At 40.0% G+C, this 12,827-nt stretch overlaps 1 protein-coding gene across 1 annotated transcript; it reads left to right on the top strand.

The window, feature by feature from the left end:
- The first annotated feature begins 212 nt into the window (after positions 1–212).
- On the top strand, positions 213–11,443 carry LEPROTL1 (leptin receptor overlapping transcript like 1). Its single transcript, XM_046648714.1, has 4 exons — positions 213–337; positions 5,990–6,065; positions 8,088–8,274; positions 9,140–11,443. The coding sequence occupies exons 1-4, from the start codon at positions 322–324 to the stop codon at positions 9,254–9,256; spliced, it is 396 nt and encodes a 131-aa protein (XP_046504670.1). The 5' UTR covers positions 213–321; the 3' UTR covers positions 9,257–11,443.
- The last annotated feature ends 1,384 nt before the right edge of the window (positions 11,444–12,827 follow it).

Below are 12,827 nucleotides of genomic sequence, written 5' to 3'. Positions count from 1 at the left end.
CTTCGACATGAGGCTCCGTCGCCCTGAGCGGACCCTGGAGGCGGCCGCCAGCCTGCACGGCCCGGAGCCGGGCCGGGGGCGGAAGGCCTCGCAGGGCGGCGGTCGGCCGGAGATCTGAGCACGGAAGGCAGGGATCGGCCCCGCGCCCCCAAGCCCGGCGCGCCCCCCGCGCCCCCGCGCGATCGCGAGCCGCCGGCGGAAGTGCTGCGTCGCGCACTTCCGGGTGTTGTCTGCCCGCCGCCGCTGCTGCCGCCGCCGCGCGTCTCCGGTCTCCCGGCCGCAGCCGCCTCGGGTCCTGGAGCCAGGAGCGACGTCAGCGCCATGGCCGGCATCAAAGGTGGGCCGGGGGCGCGGGGCGCCGGAGGCCGGGGGGCCGGAACGAGGGGAGGGGCCCGCGGCTCCCCCACGCCGCCTGCCCCGGCCGGGCGCGCGCCGCGGGGTCCCTGCGCCGGCGGGCGACCCCGGACCCGACCCCCGCCGCCGCCCGCGCAGCCCCGGAGCGGAGGTGGGCGCGGCGCGCTCGGGAAGGACGGCGCCTGCGGGGACCCCGCTTTCTGCTGATCTCAGCAGCCTGTACCCCGCCGTCGACCCCCGTGCCGGGAATGAAGTGGTCCGCGGGCTCTGAGGAGTCCCGCAGCGACTCGGGCCATCGAACTCGTTTTGCAGGAGTTTGCATCCGACAGAGAGTCGGGCGCAGTGTGGTTTGGAGGGGGTGGAGGCCGCTAGGGATGCCAGTTACGGAAAATCAGTGTCATCTCCCACTTGAAGGCACGAGTGCGATCTTCGGGTGCCGAGCCGAGCCGAGTCCCCCAGGAACGCCCTAGAAGGGCTTAGGGACCGTTCTTTCCGAAACCTTGGCCATCACATCCGCTCTCAGGACCGGTGCTCGAAGCTTGACCCGCTCCTAAAACGGAGGCATTTTGATTTGTCGTGTTTGTCGCATGGCGGAGATCCTATAAGCGACCCCAAAGTTCTCCTTTTCTCTTCCCTCTCCTCAGTTGCACGTTGAGGCTTTTTCACATTTCAAAGTTTTTATTTAGTTGGGGTTTTTTTAAAAGATAAAATAGCGTTAAAATTTCATGAGAAATTACTCGTTTATTCGTGCATTTTCTTGAGAAAAAAGAATGTTGCATTCTTTCCAATGTTTTGTTAGTTCGATTAGGAGCAAATAAAGCGTTTTCGCCTTAAACATCTTGACAACGAATTACATTGATTTCCTGACCTGCGGCTTTGTAGAAGGGGCGAACAGGAAGTGAGAACTTTGATAGCAGTGTTTTTCTGCGTATTTTATTTCCCTCAAGGACAGCTTTTGTTGAGCTGCTTTCCCAGAGTCACATTTTGACTTTAATGTCTGAAAGCGTTTCATTTCCCATGTAAAACGTTGTCATTTGAGCAACTGGCATACTTTCCGATCTTTTTTTGGACTATAGTAGATCTTTTCAAATCCTCGTATGAAAAAAGGCAGTTATGGTAGACTGCTGTGGTTTTTAGGATGTTGCCAGTTTCCCTGTTCTTCCCCGTTTCTTCGGTGTCATTAATGCAGGAGTCACTGTCTTAAACAACTTTGTGATTCTCTTCTCCAGATAGAGGTAAATATTAATCAGGTGAAAGTGTCTCAGATGGACTTGTGCTTCCACTTTTGGTTTCAGGAATGATGATTGTTTACCAGGATATTTTCTTCCTGTTGGCCTACCTTTATATTAAGGAGAAGTGTTGCTGTAATTGGAGTCCATTACTTATTTCTTGAGCTGTTTGCCTATTACTTTGTTATAGATTGGATTTTTCTGGTAACTCCCAGGTTGGGGAACTGGTCCCTTCTCCTACTCTAATTTCTTTGTAATCACAGAACCAGCACCCTGTCTCTAGAGAGTTTAGATAATTGGGCTGGTCCATCCCTAGCCGAGAGGCTTTGGGAGTAGAAACCAGACTCATCTAAGTTTTGTCTTCCAAGTGTTGCATCACTCAATTACGGTATAAATTCTGGCCTTTTTGATGTGTCATGCAGGACAACCATTTGTATACAAATGATGAAATTTGTATGTAAATCAGCCTAGTTACTGACTTCATAAGATTGAAGAAACTTTCGAAGAGTACTTTTTGAGCACTGTTAACCCCATTGGCTTTTATCTTAGTATGATTGGGAAGTGAAATGTCACATAAAATTATTTTTTGATACCTGAATTTTAGTTCCTTGATTTTTTTTAACAAATCATCTTTCCTTAACTTTGAAAAGTATACTCAAAGAATTTAGACTTGTTTTTTGATGATAGGAACATAAGTAATTGTTCTCTGTCATGGAACATAGTTACCCTCAGAGAGCATCCAGTCCTAAGTCTGCTTGCCTCTTAGCCAAGATTACTGCAAACTGGCATGCTTTTTGAGATTTTTCGGCCTGATATGAATTTTTTCCAGTCTCCTCCCTCCTGTCAGAGGGCAGATCTTGCTTATATGCAGTTCTACCTCCTATTTCTCATTTGTTTCAAAATGGGAAACAAGATCCTCAAACTTAGAAAACTTTTTGTTACAAGATACAGGCAACAGTGATCATTTCTAGGAAGGGGAAGTTACTTTTCACTTAATTTTGTTCTGGATATATGCATTGCTGTTGAAAATATATATATATAAATGAGCATAGATGCTTCTTTAAAATAAAAGAGTTTTTTTCCTGCTTTTTCCCCCCCAAATCCTCCCAGTACATAGTTGTATATTTTAATTGTGGGCCCTTCTAGTTGTGGCATGTGGGACACCGCCTCAACATGGCCTAATGAGCGGTGCCATGTCCGCGCCCAGGATCCGAACCAGCAAAACCCTGGGCCACTGAAGCAGAGCATGAGAACTTAACCACTTGGCCACGGGGCTGGCCCCACAAAATAAAAATTTTTTATTCTGCTGAAATTCACACACAATTTTGTCACCAAAAAAAATGGATAAATAACCTCTGAATAAGAGCCTAAGGGTCTGCTTATAAAGAATGTTAGCTTTAATGTATAGGCTTCGTGACATCTATTGTGTCTCTTTAGTGACCTTTGTTTCCTCCAGGATTCTAAGCTATATTCTGGCTTCTGAATAAATAAGGTGTTAACATAGACTATTTATAGTGGTGAACTTGGCTGTTTGACAGCTACATTCAAAAAGTGGAGATGGCTTTTACTTCTTCACCACGTCTTAAGTGTCTTTGGTGTTCAGAGAATGATTTGCATTTTAGATCTAGTCCATCTCTCATTTTATAGAAGAAAGAACTGCCACTCCGATAACTCATGCAGACAGCTAGGAAGTGGCTGGTAGGCGGTAGGACCCAGTGTCGCCTGACTTTCAGTTCTATGCTGTTTCTTCTCTGCTGCATTAGACACATCTTTATCTTGCTTCCGCTTATCTCCCCTTCTCTTTGGTTTTCCTTTTTGGTTCCTTTCATTCATTCCACAAATATTTATCACTGAGTGTTAAGAGCTGGGGCATGAGCATCAGCAACAACAAAAAAACTTTTTCCCCCGCTCTGGCAGAGAGAACAATTTAGAAGGAAAGACAAATAGAAATCAATACAAAATTACACCTGTGATAACTGAGCAAAGAGGAGTAGAGTGCAAAGAGGGCTTTTGCCCATGCATGTCCCTCTGTCTGGCGTGCCCCCCCCCCCCCCCCCGTTGGTGGGCCTGTGATTTACTCTCTCATTTCATATGGATCTCTGCTCCTGCGTCACCTCATCAGAGACGCCTTTCCAGGCCACTGGGTCTAGAACAGCACTCCTATCTCCTTACACTGCCTGATTTTTTTCATAGCACTTGACATTTATTTGCTTGCTTTTTTTTTTTAATCATTTTATTCACCTGCTAAAATGTAAGCTTCATGAAAGCAAGAGCTTTTTCATTGTTCTGTCTCCAGCATCAAGAAGAGTGTGTGAGGAGCCAGCCTGGTGGCGTAGTGGTTAAGTTCAGGTGCTTCCAGGGTTTTGCCGATTTGGATCCTGGGCACAGACCTAGCACTGCTCATCAAGCTGTGCTGAGGCGGCCTCCTACATAGCAGAGCTAGAAGGACCTATAACTAGAATACACAACTATGGATGGGGAAGCTTTGGGGAGAAGAAGAAGAAGAAAAAAGCTTGGCAGCAGATGTTAGCTCAGAGCCATTCTTTAAAAAAAAAAGTATGTGGCACACTTTAGGTGCTCAGTAGATATTTGTTGAGTGAAGAATGAATGAATATAATAGGGAGATTTGGTCTAGTCAGGAGGTTTGGAAAAACTTCACTGAGGAAGAGATAATTGAGCTGGATCTGAGGAAGAGTCGGAGTTAACTTGGAGGGAAGAGGAGAGGAGTGGGACTAGAATGCAAGCTCTCTGAGTTTGCAAGGGCCTTGTCTCGTGTACTAACAGACCTCTAGCACCTGTTATGTATTTGGCTTTCAGTAAATATTTCTTGAATGGAATGAATAAATGAAAAGGTGTCTGAGGTAGACGGGACAGCATGTGCAAAGGCCCTGTGGGTGAGGGAGCCTGCTGATTTCCAGGAAAGGATAGGCCAGTGTAACAGGAGTGCAGAAAGCTGGAGGGAGCAGCCTGGTGGGATATGTGTCAGGAGAAGTAAGCAGGGCAGATGATGACACCTGTTATGAACTGAAAAAGCGAATGATAAACTCAGCATTTTTCCTCACAATTTCCATTGCATTCCATTGTAAACGTAAAATTTCTCGTTTGCTGTAAAAAAAAAAAATTTTTTTTCTTTTTGCAAATTTTTCTTTTTCTCTTTTTTTTTGTAACTGAAAATATAGTGGCATTAAGGACGAAGTAAATGTGTTCAGGCTTGTCGTGACCTACGTCAGTGATCTAATGAAAACAAAATCTGCCAGGCTACCATGTCAGTGGTGTCCTTGATTATGACCATTTTAATTCAGAGAAGTGTATCAGTAGTGCTTGGCAGCATTTAACCCCTTTACTGTTAGTTTTGGTTTGTGTATCGTAGCTTTTGTCTTGGTAACTTTTAGACCTTCTGCAGCTCTTTTGAATTTTAACATTTCTGTTAAGGTTAGTAGACTGCATCGTTTAGAGAAAAAGGGCAGTTATTCTCTTAGCCACTGCAATTGCAGAAATACAGATTATATAGAACTCAAAATAAATTGATCATTTAGTTCTTTGCTTAATTCTAGGCCACTGATGAACAATGTGTCTATTCAAGAAAGTTGTTTCTACTCTCTGATATATGTGGAAACACTTTATAAAATATAATGCTTTGTGTAAGTATGTGTGTGTGTAACTTTAGATACTGTATTTCACCTGTAGAAACTTTATTCCACGTATAGAATGTATCTGTTGCTTGTGATAATGCCTTAAAATAGCCCGACGGCAGAAGGGTTTGTACCCATTACCCTGCGCACTACCTAATGTGTGGGAGGTTAGGGAAGGAAGCCCAGCAGTAGTTTTGCACGCTATTTAAACATCTGTAACAAAATAAGTCAATTAAAATGATTATCTGCAGATATCCGGGGACCTTTTTTTCTTAGCAGTTGTGTGCCCCTTGCGAGTGTACGTACAAGAAGCGGGAGCTGATCAGGAGAGGTTTTCACTAGGATGCAGCTTCTAAAGTCCAGTAAAGCTGACAGTGTGGAGCCCCTCCCCATCCTGCTTTTTCCAAACTGTAATGATCTGTGGAGTAAACAATACGAACACCTGGAGGAGCATTGATCTTGCAGGCTGGAATGCTCGCTAGAAATGGGACCAGTAACTGGGGAACATGTGGGTGCTAGCAATAGCTCAGGGCTTTGAAAACCAGTACTGCTTTCTTTTACCTTGAGGATGCCACAAAAGACTTATTCTGAGACTAGATAACTTACACTTTTGAAAATAACTCGCTTTGACTACATTGATTTTTTGCATGTTTTCTTTTGTTTTTTGCTTCTAGGATGACAGGTAATGTTCAGACTGCTAATATTAATATTAATTTTAAAAACATTAATTTCATCTAATTGGTATTTCTATTTGACTTTTTATTTACTTTGCAGCTCTGATTAGTTTGTCCTTTGGAGGAGCCATTGGGCTGATGTTTTTGATGCTTGGCTGTGCCCTTCCAGTATACAAGTATGTAAATTTTTTGTCTTTTTGAGTATTTATGGGTAAAATGTTTCTACTTTTAGATTAAAGCTTTAAAAACGTTAAAAAAATTTTAATTTTTAAAACTTAATTGTTAAAAAAATTAAAAATTAAAGCTTTTCTGCAGAAGTAATCCTGCAAAAAGTTCTTTTACCAAGGACAAATCTTTTTAAAAGTCTTCACTTAAAATTTGTTTGTAAAGTTTTTAGGACACCAGGTGCGAAAAAGACTTTGGGCTGTTGCTCCTTGCCTACTCCTCAGTCTGTAACGGCAAGATAACACAGCAGGAGCCCCGCGCTACTACCCAATTTTGAGCACCTACTGATACAGTTAAATACAAGAAAATGAAAAATATCTTTTCAGCAAAAAATGCCATAAGCAGAGTCAAGAGACAATTGCCTAAGAAAAAAAGTCACGTAAGCAATTCATTTCCTTAGGATAGAAAGAGCTTTTAAAAATTACTAAGATAGGTTAGTAAGAAAAATGTAGACAACTAAATAGAAAAATGAACAACAAATATGAAAAAAGAACTGAAAATTGTTAATAAGCACATGAAAATATACTCATCCTCTCTCAAAATTAAGTGAAATCCATTGATAGAAATGATACGTACAGACAGGCGCTGTGGTGTCTGGGAGGAAGAGTAAGTAGATGTGGTCTTCTTGGAGCCAGTGGGTTTGTAGCTCTCAAAATGTTTATTTCCTTTGAATTAGCCCTTCCACTTCTTAGAATTTCTCATACAAATTTCCTTGTAGTTGTTTGCACAGATATGTGTAGTGGAGGGAGAATATGGATGTTCATGGCAGCCTTGATAAGAATAACCAAAAAAAACTGGAAGCATCCTAAAGTTCTATCATAAGAAAAATGGTTAAGTTATGATACCTCCATCAATGGAAATACTAGGCAGTCTTGAAAAGGATGAGGGAGCTGTAAGTGCTAATATATAAAGATGTTTAAGATACATTGTTAAATGAAAAAGTGCAGGATTCATTCACATTTTTAAAGTTTATCTGTATGAAAATATGGAAGGATCCAGAAGAAGCTCAATAGGAGAGTGGGAAAGAGAAGGCGGAGGAGACTTGGGCAACTCTGTTTTCACTTTCTCTGCTTTTGTATTTTTTGAATTTTTTCCTTAAGCGTGTATCCATTTACAATTTTTTTTATTCTCAAAATATTTAGGAAAAGATTTTTAGGAAAAACATAAAGATAAATCTTTGCTTATTATAAGCCTCTAAGTACAAACAAACCTCCAGTATGATGTGTATTTTATTTTATAGCAGTTTTAAAGACCATCTACTTCTTTTTAACTTTTTATCTTGAAATGATTACAGACTCTCAAGAAGTTGCACATGTGGTACAGAGGTCCCCTGGACCCTTCACACAGCTTCCCCCAGTGGTAATATCTTACATAACTGTAGTTCTCAAAACCAGGAAATGACGTTGGCACAATACAATAGCTAGACTATAGGCTAAACGCCATCTATTTTTATTGTGACAAATTCTGTATTCTGACTGAAAATCTTCACTGTTACTTTCAGTTCATTTTCTGCATTTTGGTTTCAGTATTTTGGGAGTTCCTAGTGACTTAAAGAAAGTTTTGGGGTGTTCCAGCTTTATGCTAAAACAGGATATCATACATTAGAAGTAGGAAAGGCATGAATCTTAAATTTTAAAAATTGCCATGTTAATATTCCCATTTTCCATGTGTCTATTTATAACATAAATTGAAAAATATTTTTAATTTTGGGTCTTAATTCCAACTGTTGTAATTTATAGAACATTTTCTTTTAATATGAGAAATATTTAACCATTGTGTCCTAGTTGATTTTAGGAATACTGTGACTCTAAATGTTTCTCTTTTCAGTGTTCAGGTTGTAGCTTACTTTAAAACTGTGCCATGTTTTGTAACTTGCAATGTTCCTTTGGTCCGTATTTTATAAAAGCCTACTTTATGTGTAAGAAAATGACAGAGAGAGCAAAAACTACATTATCTTATTTTTCTTTTTCTAGCCAATACTGGCCCCTCTTTGTTCTGTTTTTTTACATCCTTTCACCTATTCCATACTGCATAGCAAGAAGGCTGGTGGATGACACCGACGCTATGAGCAATGCTTGTAAGGAACTTGCCATATTTCTTACCACAGGCATTGTTGTCTCCGCTTTTGGACTCCCTATTGTATTTGCCAGAGCACATCTGGTAAGTGAATACATTCTTCTGACTGTGTGAAACTTTTCTCAGGAAAAATTTTTTGTTAAATGACATGAAGAGATGAGAGACATAGGAACCTAGAGGATAGAGGAGGATAGAGATAAAAATCTTACTTTTGTTGGTGTTAACTGATAAAATTGATATTGGAGAGCATGGCTGGGGTCTGCAGCAGCTGTTGGCTTGCCAACACTTGACTCTCAGAGTGGGGCACATCAGCTCGCCCAGTGCTGAGCAACCACAGGACACAGAAGACCCGAGGAGATCTCGTGTTCTTTTCAGGTGGGGAAGTACGAAGAGGGGAAGGGGCTGGACTATATATATGCACTCCCCACCCCCCCACCCCCCACCAAAACTCACTAGTCAGATTCTCTCCTCCATCCCCACGGTGGCAGAGAAGGCAGAGAGGACAGAGGCTGGCCACCCTTCCACATGGAGCGGGCGATTACTCCCGCTGCCCCTTTAAAAGAATGTATGCAAGTGTGTTTTCATCTCTGATTCTTTAAATTTGATCTGCTCTCTAAATAAAATTTTAGTTTCGCTAAGGAAGAGTCAGAGCAAATTTCTTTATAAACAGAAAATTGCAGAATTTTGTGCTACCGCCTCATAGCCCAGAACTCAGGCTTGCTTTTGAATGATCATCATCATCTATGACTCTGTCTTTCTAAAGGAACCAGAGATAAATAGAAACAGCAAAACAGACATGCCATTGAGTGTTCGGTAGTGCAAAAGTCATTACTACAAGTCTCTTATTTGTTTTAAATCATGGTTGCCATACAGCTAGAACCTTGATTTGCTTTTTGTTTTCTTGTTTTCACATGTGTATTAACTGAGTGTTTATATCTTATTTCCATAGATTGAGTGGGGAGCTTGTGCACTTGTTCTCACAGGAAACACAGTCATCTTTGCAACTATACTGGGCTTTTTCTTGGTCTTTGGAAGCAATGACGACTTCAGCTGGCAGCAGTGGTGAAAGGAGTTACTGAACTGTCGCCAAGTGGACTTGTTGTCATTTGTTGGCCATCCATGCACACCGGAGATGGGCGGTCATGCTGAGTGGTATAGCAAGCCTCCTGGGGGTATTCGAGGTGCTCCCTTCTCACTTTTATTGTAAGCATACTATTTTCACAGAGACTTGCTGAAGGATTAAAAGGATTTTCTCTTTTGAAAAAGCTTGACTGATTTCACACTTATCTATAGTATGCTTTTTGTGGTGTCCTGCTGAATTTAAATATTTATGTGTTTTCCCTGTTCATTTTCTTTTTTTAATCAATATGCAATGTCAAACATTTTTTCAATGTAATAACCATCTGCATTGGTTAGGAATTGGATTTCTGCTGGCTATTACTGGGCTAAAAGACATCTTTTCTCTTAAAATTATTTAACCTCCATTATTACAAAAAGTTATGAAAATAAGTTTTCAGTCAGTCAGGATGACATCACTCTTGATTATATGCAGACTTGCAGGCCGTTGGCACACCTTATAGACTATGTACTCTTTGCAAATCTAGCTGTATCTATACCTCAGAAGGGCCAAGTTCATGCCCACGCCCTCCATAAGGATTGCTGGTTTTGCCTGTAAGCAGGTGTTTTGTGAATTGAAAATTATTTTATGGAATTGCTACAAAGAAGTGCTTTTCTTCTCAGTTGTTAGAAGAATTTATTGTTAAAGGTAAGGATGTAAAAAGATTTTTGAGATACGGTTTTTATTTATGTTTATTATAGTTAAAGTGAGTGAGTTGCATTGTGGGGAGAAATGACGTTGAAATTCCATTTTTTTGACGCCTGTTCTATTTATAAGTGAAATTTTGATTCTTCTATCAGCCTTTCATGTTTTACCGTGGGTAAAATGGACATACATGGAACTACTGATAAGGGAAGTTATATGTTTGCATCATATATACCATAAAACCTTTCCCCGCTTCCTCCTTTTAACTTATTTTATATGTTGTATATATTAAGTAAAAAAACTTTTCAAATATAGTTTAATAACATTTTAAATTAGAGGTGTTTAACTCACCCGGAAAGTCATTGCTATGGCATACATGCGGAGCGCCCCCTGCCCCACAAGGCCTTGCCATGATTAACAAGCAACTTGTTAGTCTTGCAGATAATTCATGCATTAACAATTTAGGATTTAGACCATGCTAATTGCAGTTTTTATTCTCTAGGGTTATATCATATGTAATTTAAAAATATTTAAGACAAGTTTCCTGTATACCTCTCAACTATTTTGATTTTTTATTTCCTCATGATAGATCTGCTGTCTCTTTTCAAATGGCATTTATTGTGTGTTTAATGCAAAGTAGCCAAATCCAGCTGTATAGCAGCTTCAGACACAAACCTGACCAAAAAATTCCCAGTGACCAGGCATGACCAAAGTGTAGTGGTCATTTGCATCTCACAATTATCAGTACCTTTTTCAGGAGCTAGTTATGAAAATGTTCAAGTTGGTCTGACAGTATTTTGTTAAGGATATTTGGATGTTTGTTCAGTATACTTACATAAAAATTGTTTTGCCTTCAGACAAAACTGAGTAATCATGACAACTGTCTTGTTGTTTTATAAAGTTTATTTCTCAAGAAAATGGGAACAAAATTTGGGTTTGTTCAGCTTTTTACTAATGATGCCTAAAGGCCACAGGTTTTATTGCTAAACCGAAGTTGTTACTTTTAGCTGTGAGATGGGAGGCAGAGTGGAATATCTGTCTGTGGCTGTCCCATTTACACGTTAGGCTGAAGTTGGCTTGCAGTGTTACAATGCTGTAGACCTAGAGAGGAAGGGACAGGCACACGTGTATTAGCTGGCGATACAGTTGGGAACTCAGTGCCTGTGATCTACTCGATTTTTTTTGCAGGAAGTGCATTCTCTGGTCCTTCCCCATTTTCTGTTCTAGAACATCAGTGCAGTGCACTGCTACTGTTTTATTCACTTGGCCATAGACTCTTTTTCTAACAGCTGCATATTCTTTCTGTATACTAACTGCATTGGCAGCATTGTGTCTTTGACCTTGCACACTAGCTTGACATAGTGCTGTCTCTGATTTCTAGGCTAGTTACTTGAAGTATGAATTTTCCATAGAATATGCACTGATATTGCATTGCCATTCTTCTATGGAAAGAAGACTTTTGATGATGAAACAATAAAGATTTTAAATATCTATTTTAGTTTCTGGGTGTTTTTGAAATGAAAGTGTACTACACACTTAAGTTCCTGAAGTGTACTATCCATTTTAATAATGTGATATAAAGCAAGTATGACATTAGTTATAATGTTAGACTCGCAGAACTTTCACTTCTAAAATAAAATTGAAACCATAGTAATAAATATTACAGTGAAGCCCTATGATTTTGAGCTATAGTTAAAGGATTATTAATCTGGAGAAGTAGGTTTTACCTAAACTTTTACAAAAACAGCCATAGAAGGTTTTGTTGACATAAAAAGACTACTAATGGTCTAAAGTCAAGGTTGTATTTGTTCTTAAATTTTCAGAACTTTTTTATGACTGCATCTTTTATTATGTACGTATTACCATTCATTATTAGAACATTTTGCTTTTTGCAAACATTTCAAACATAAAGGTAAACACATTCATCCGTGTGGTGCAATGTGAACAGAGAAACGTACTGTTCTCTTTTATCAAACATGAATCTTGTCACAAATTGTCTTAATTATTATCTCATTATATACTTTAAAGATTTCAGGGGGCCGGCCCAGTGGCATGTCGGTTAAGTTTGCACGTTCTGCTTCGGTGGCCCAGGGTTCACCGGTTCGGATCCTGGGTGCGGACATGGCACCGCTCATCAAGTCATGCTGTGGCAGGCGCCCCACATAGAAAAAGTAGAGAAAGATGGGCAGGGATGTTAGCTCAGGGCTAATCTTCCTCCAAAAATGAAAAATAAAAAATTCAGATCATGAGTTCTTCGTGTCTGTGTTAATATGATTTTTTGGACATTGTGAAAATAATCCAGATTTCTACAGTAAACGCTAGAATACTTACATTGAATGTGACTAGATTCTTAAGTTTCAGATAACTTTAAACCAGTTCATCAAATTTAACAAGCAGTCACACAACATTACTATTAAGTGATATGTATGTTTTAGATCTCAGGTTTGCTTTATGGTACATAAAATTGGTGAGAAATTCAAATTCATATTTCTTCCATATAAGCCTGTATTGTCGTTTCTCTCAGTGGAGATTGGGGAGTTCTTATTTTATTGCAGGCCTCCTAATTTTCTGGAATTCCCAGGGACGAGAACATATCTTATAAAATAAGTATACCAGATAACAAGCTTAACTCAAAAAGAGCTAACATTTGTTTTATTTTAACAAAAGTATTAAATGGATCATATATGTTTGTACTTTCTTAGAATATATTAAAACATTATTTTGATTTTTCCATGGTAATTTAGGCTTATCATAAATTATTCTTCCCCTATTTTAAATGGCCCCAGACCTGTATTTTTCTGGAATTGTGTTTTTGCTGGCTTTTCTTACAACTGTTTGTTCCTACCACTTCTTAACTTCTTTTGTTTCTAATTGT

This window comes from Equus quagga, chromosome 22 (genome assembly GCF_021613505.1).
Source record: "Equus quagga isolate Etosha38 chromosome 22, UCLA_HA_Equagga_1.0, whole genome shotgun sequence".
NCBI lineage: Eukaryota > Metazoa > Chordata > Mammalia > Perissodactyla > Equidae > Equus > Equus quagga.
Note: the sequence above shows the minus strand (reverse complement) of the source record. Positions and strands in the feature narration are given on the sequence as shown.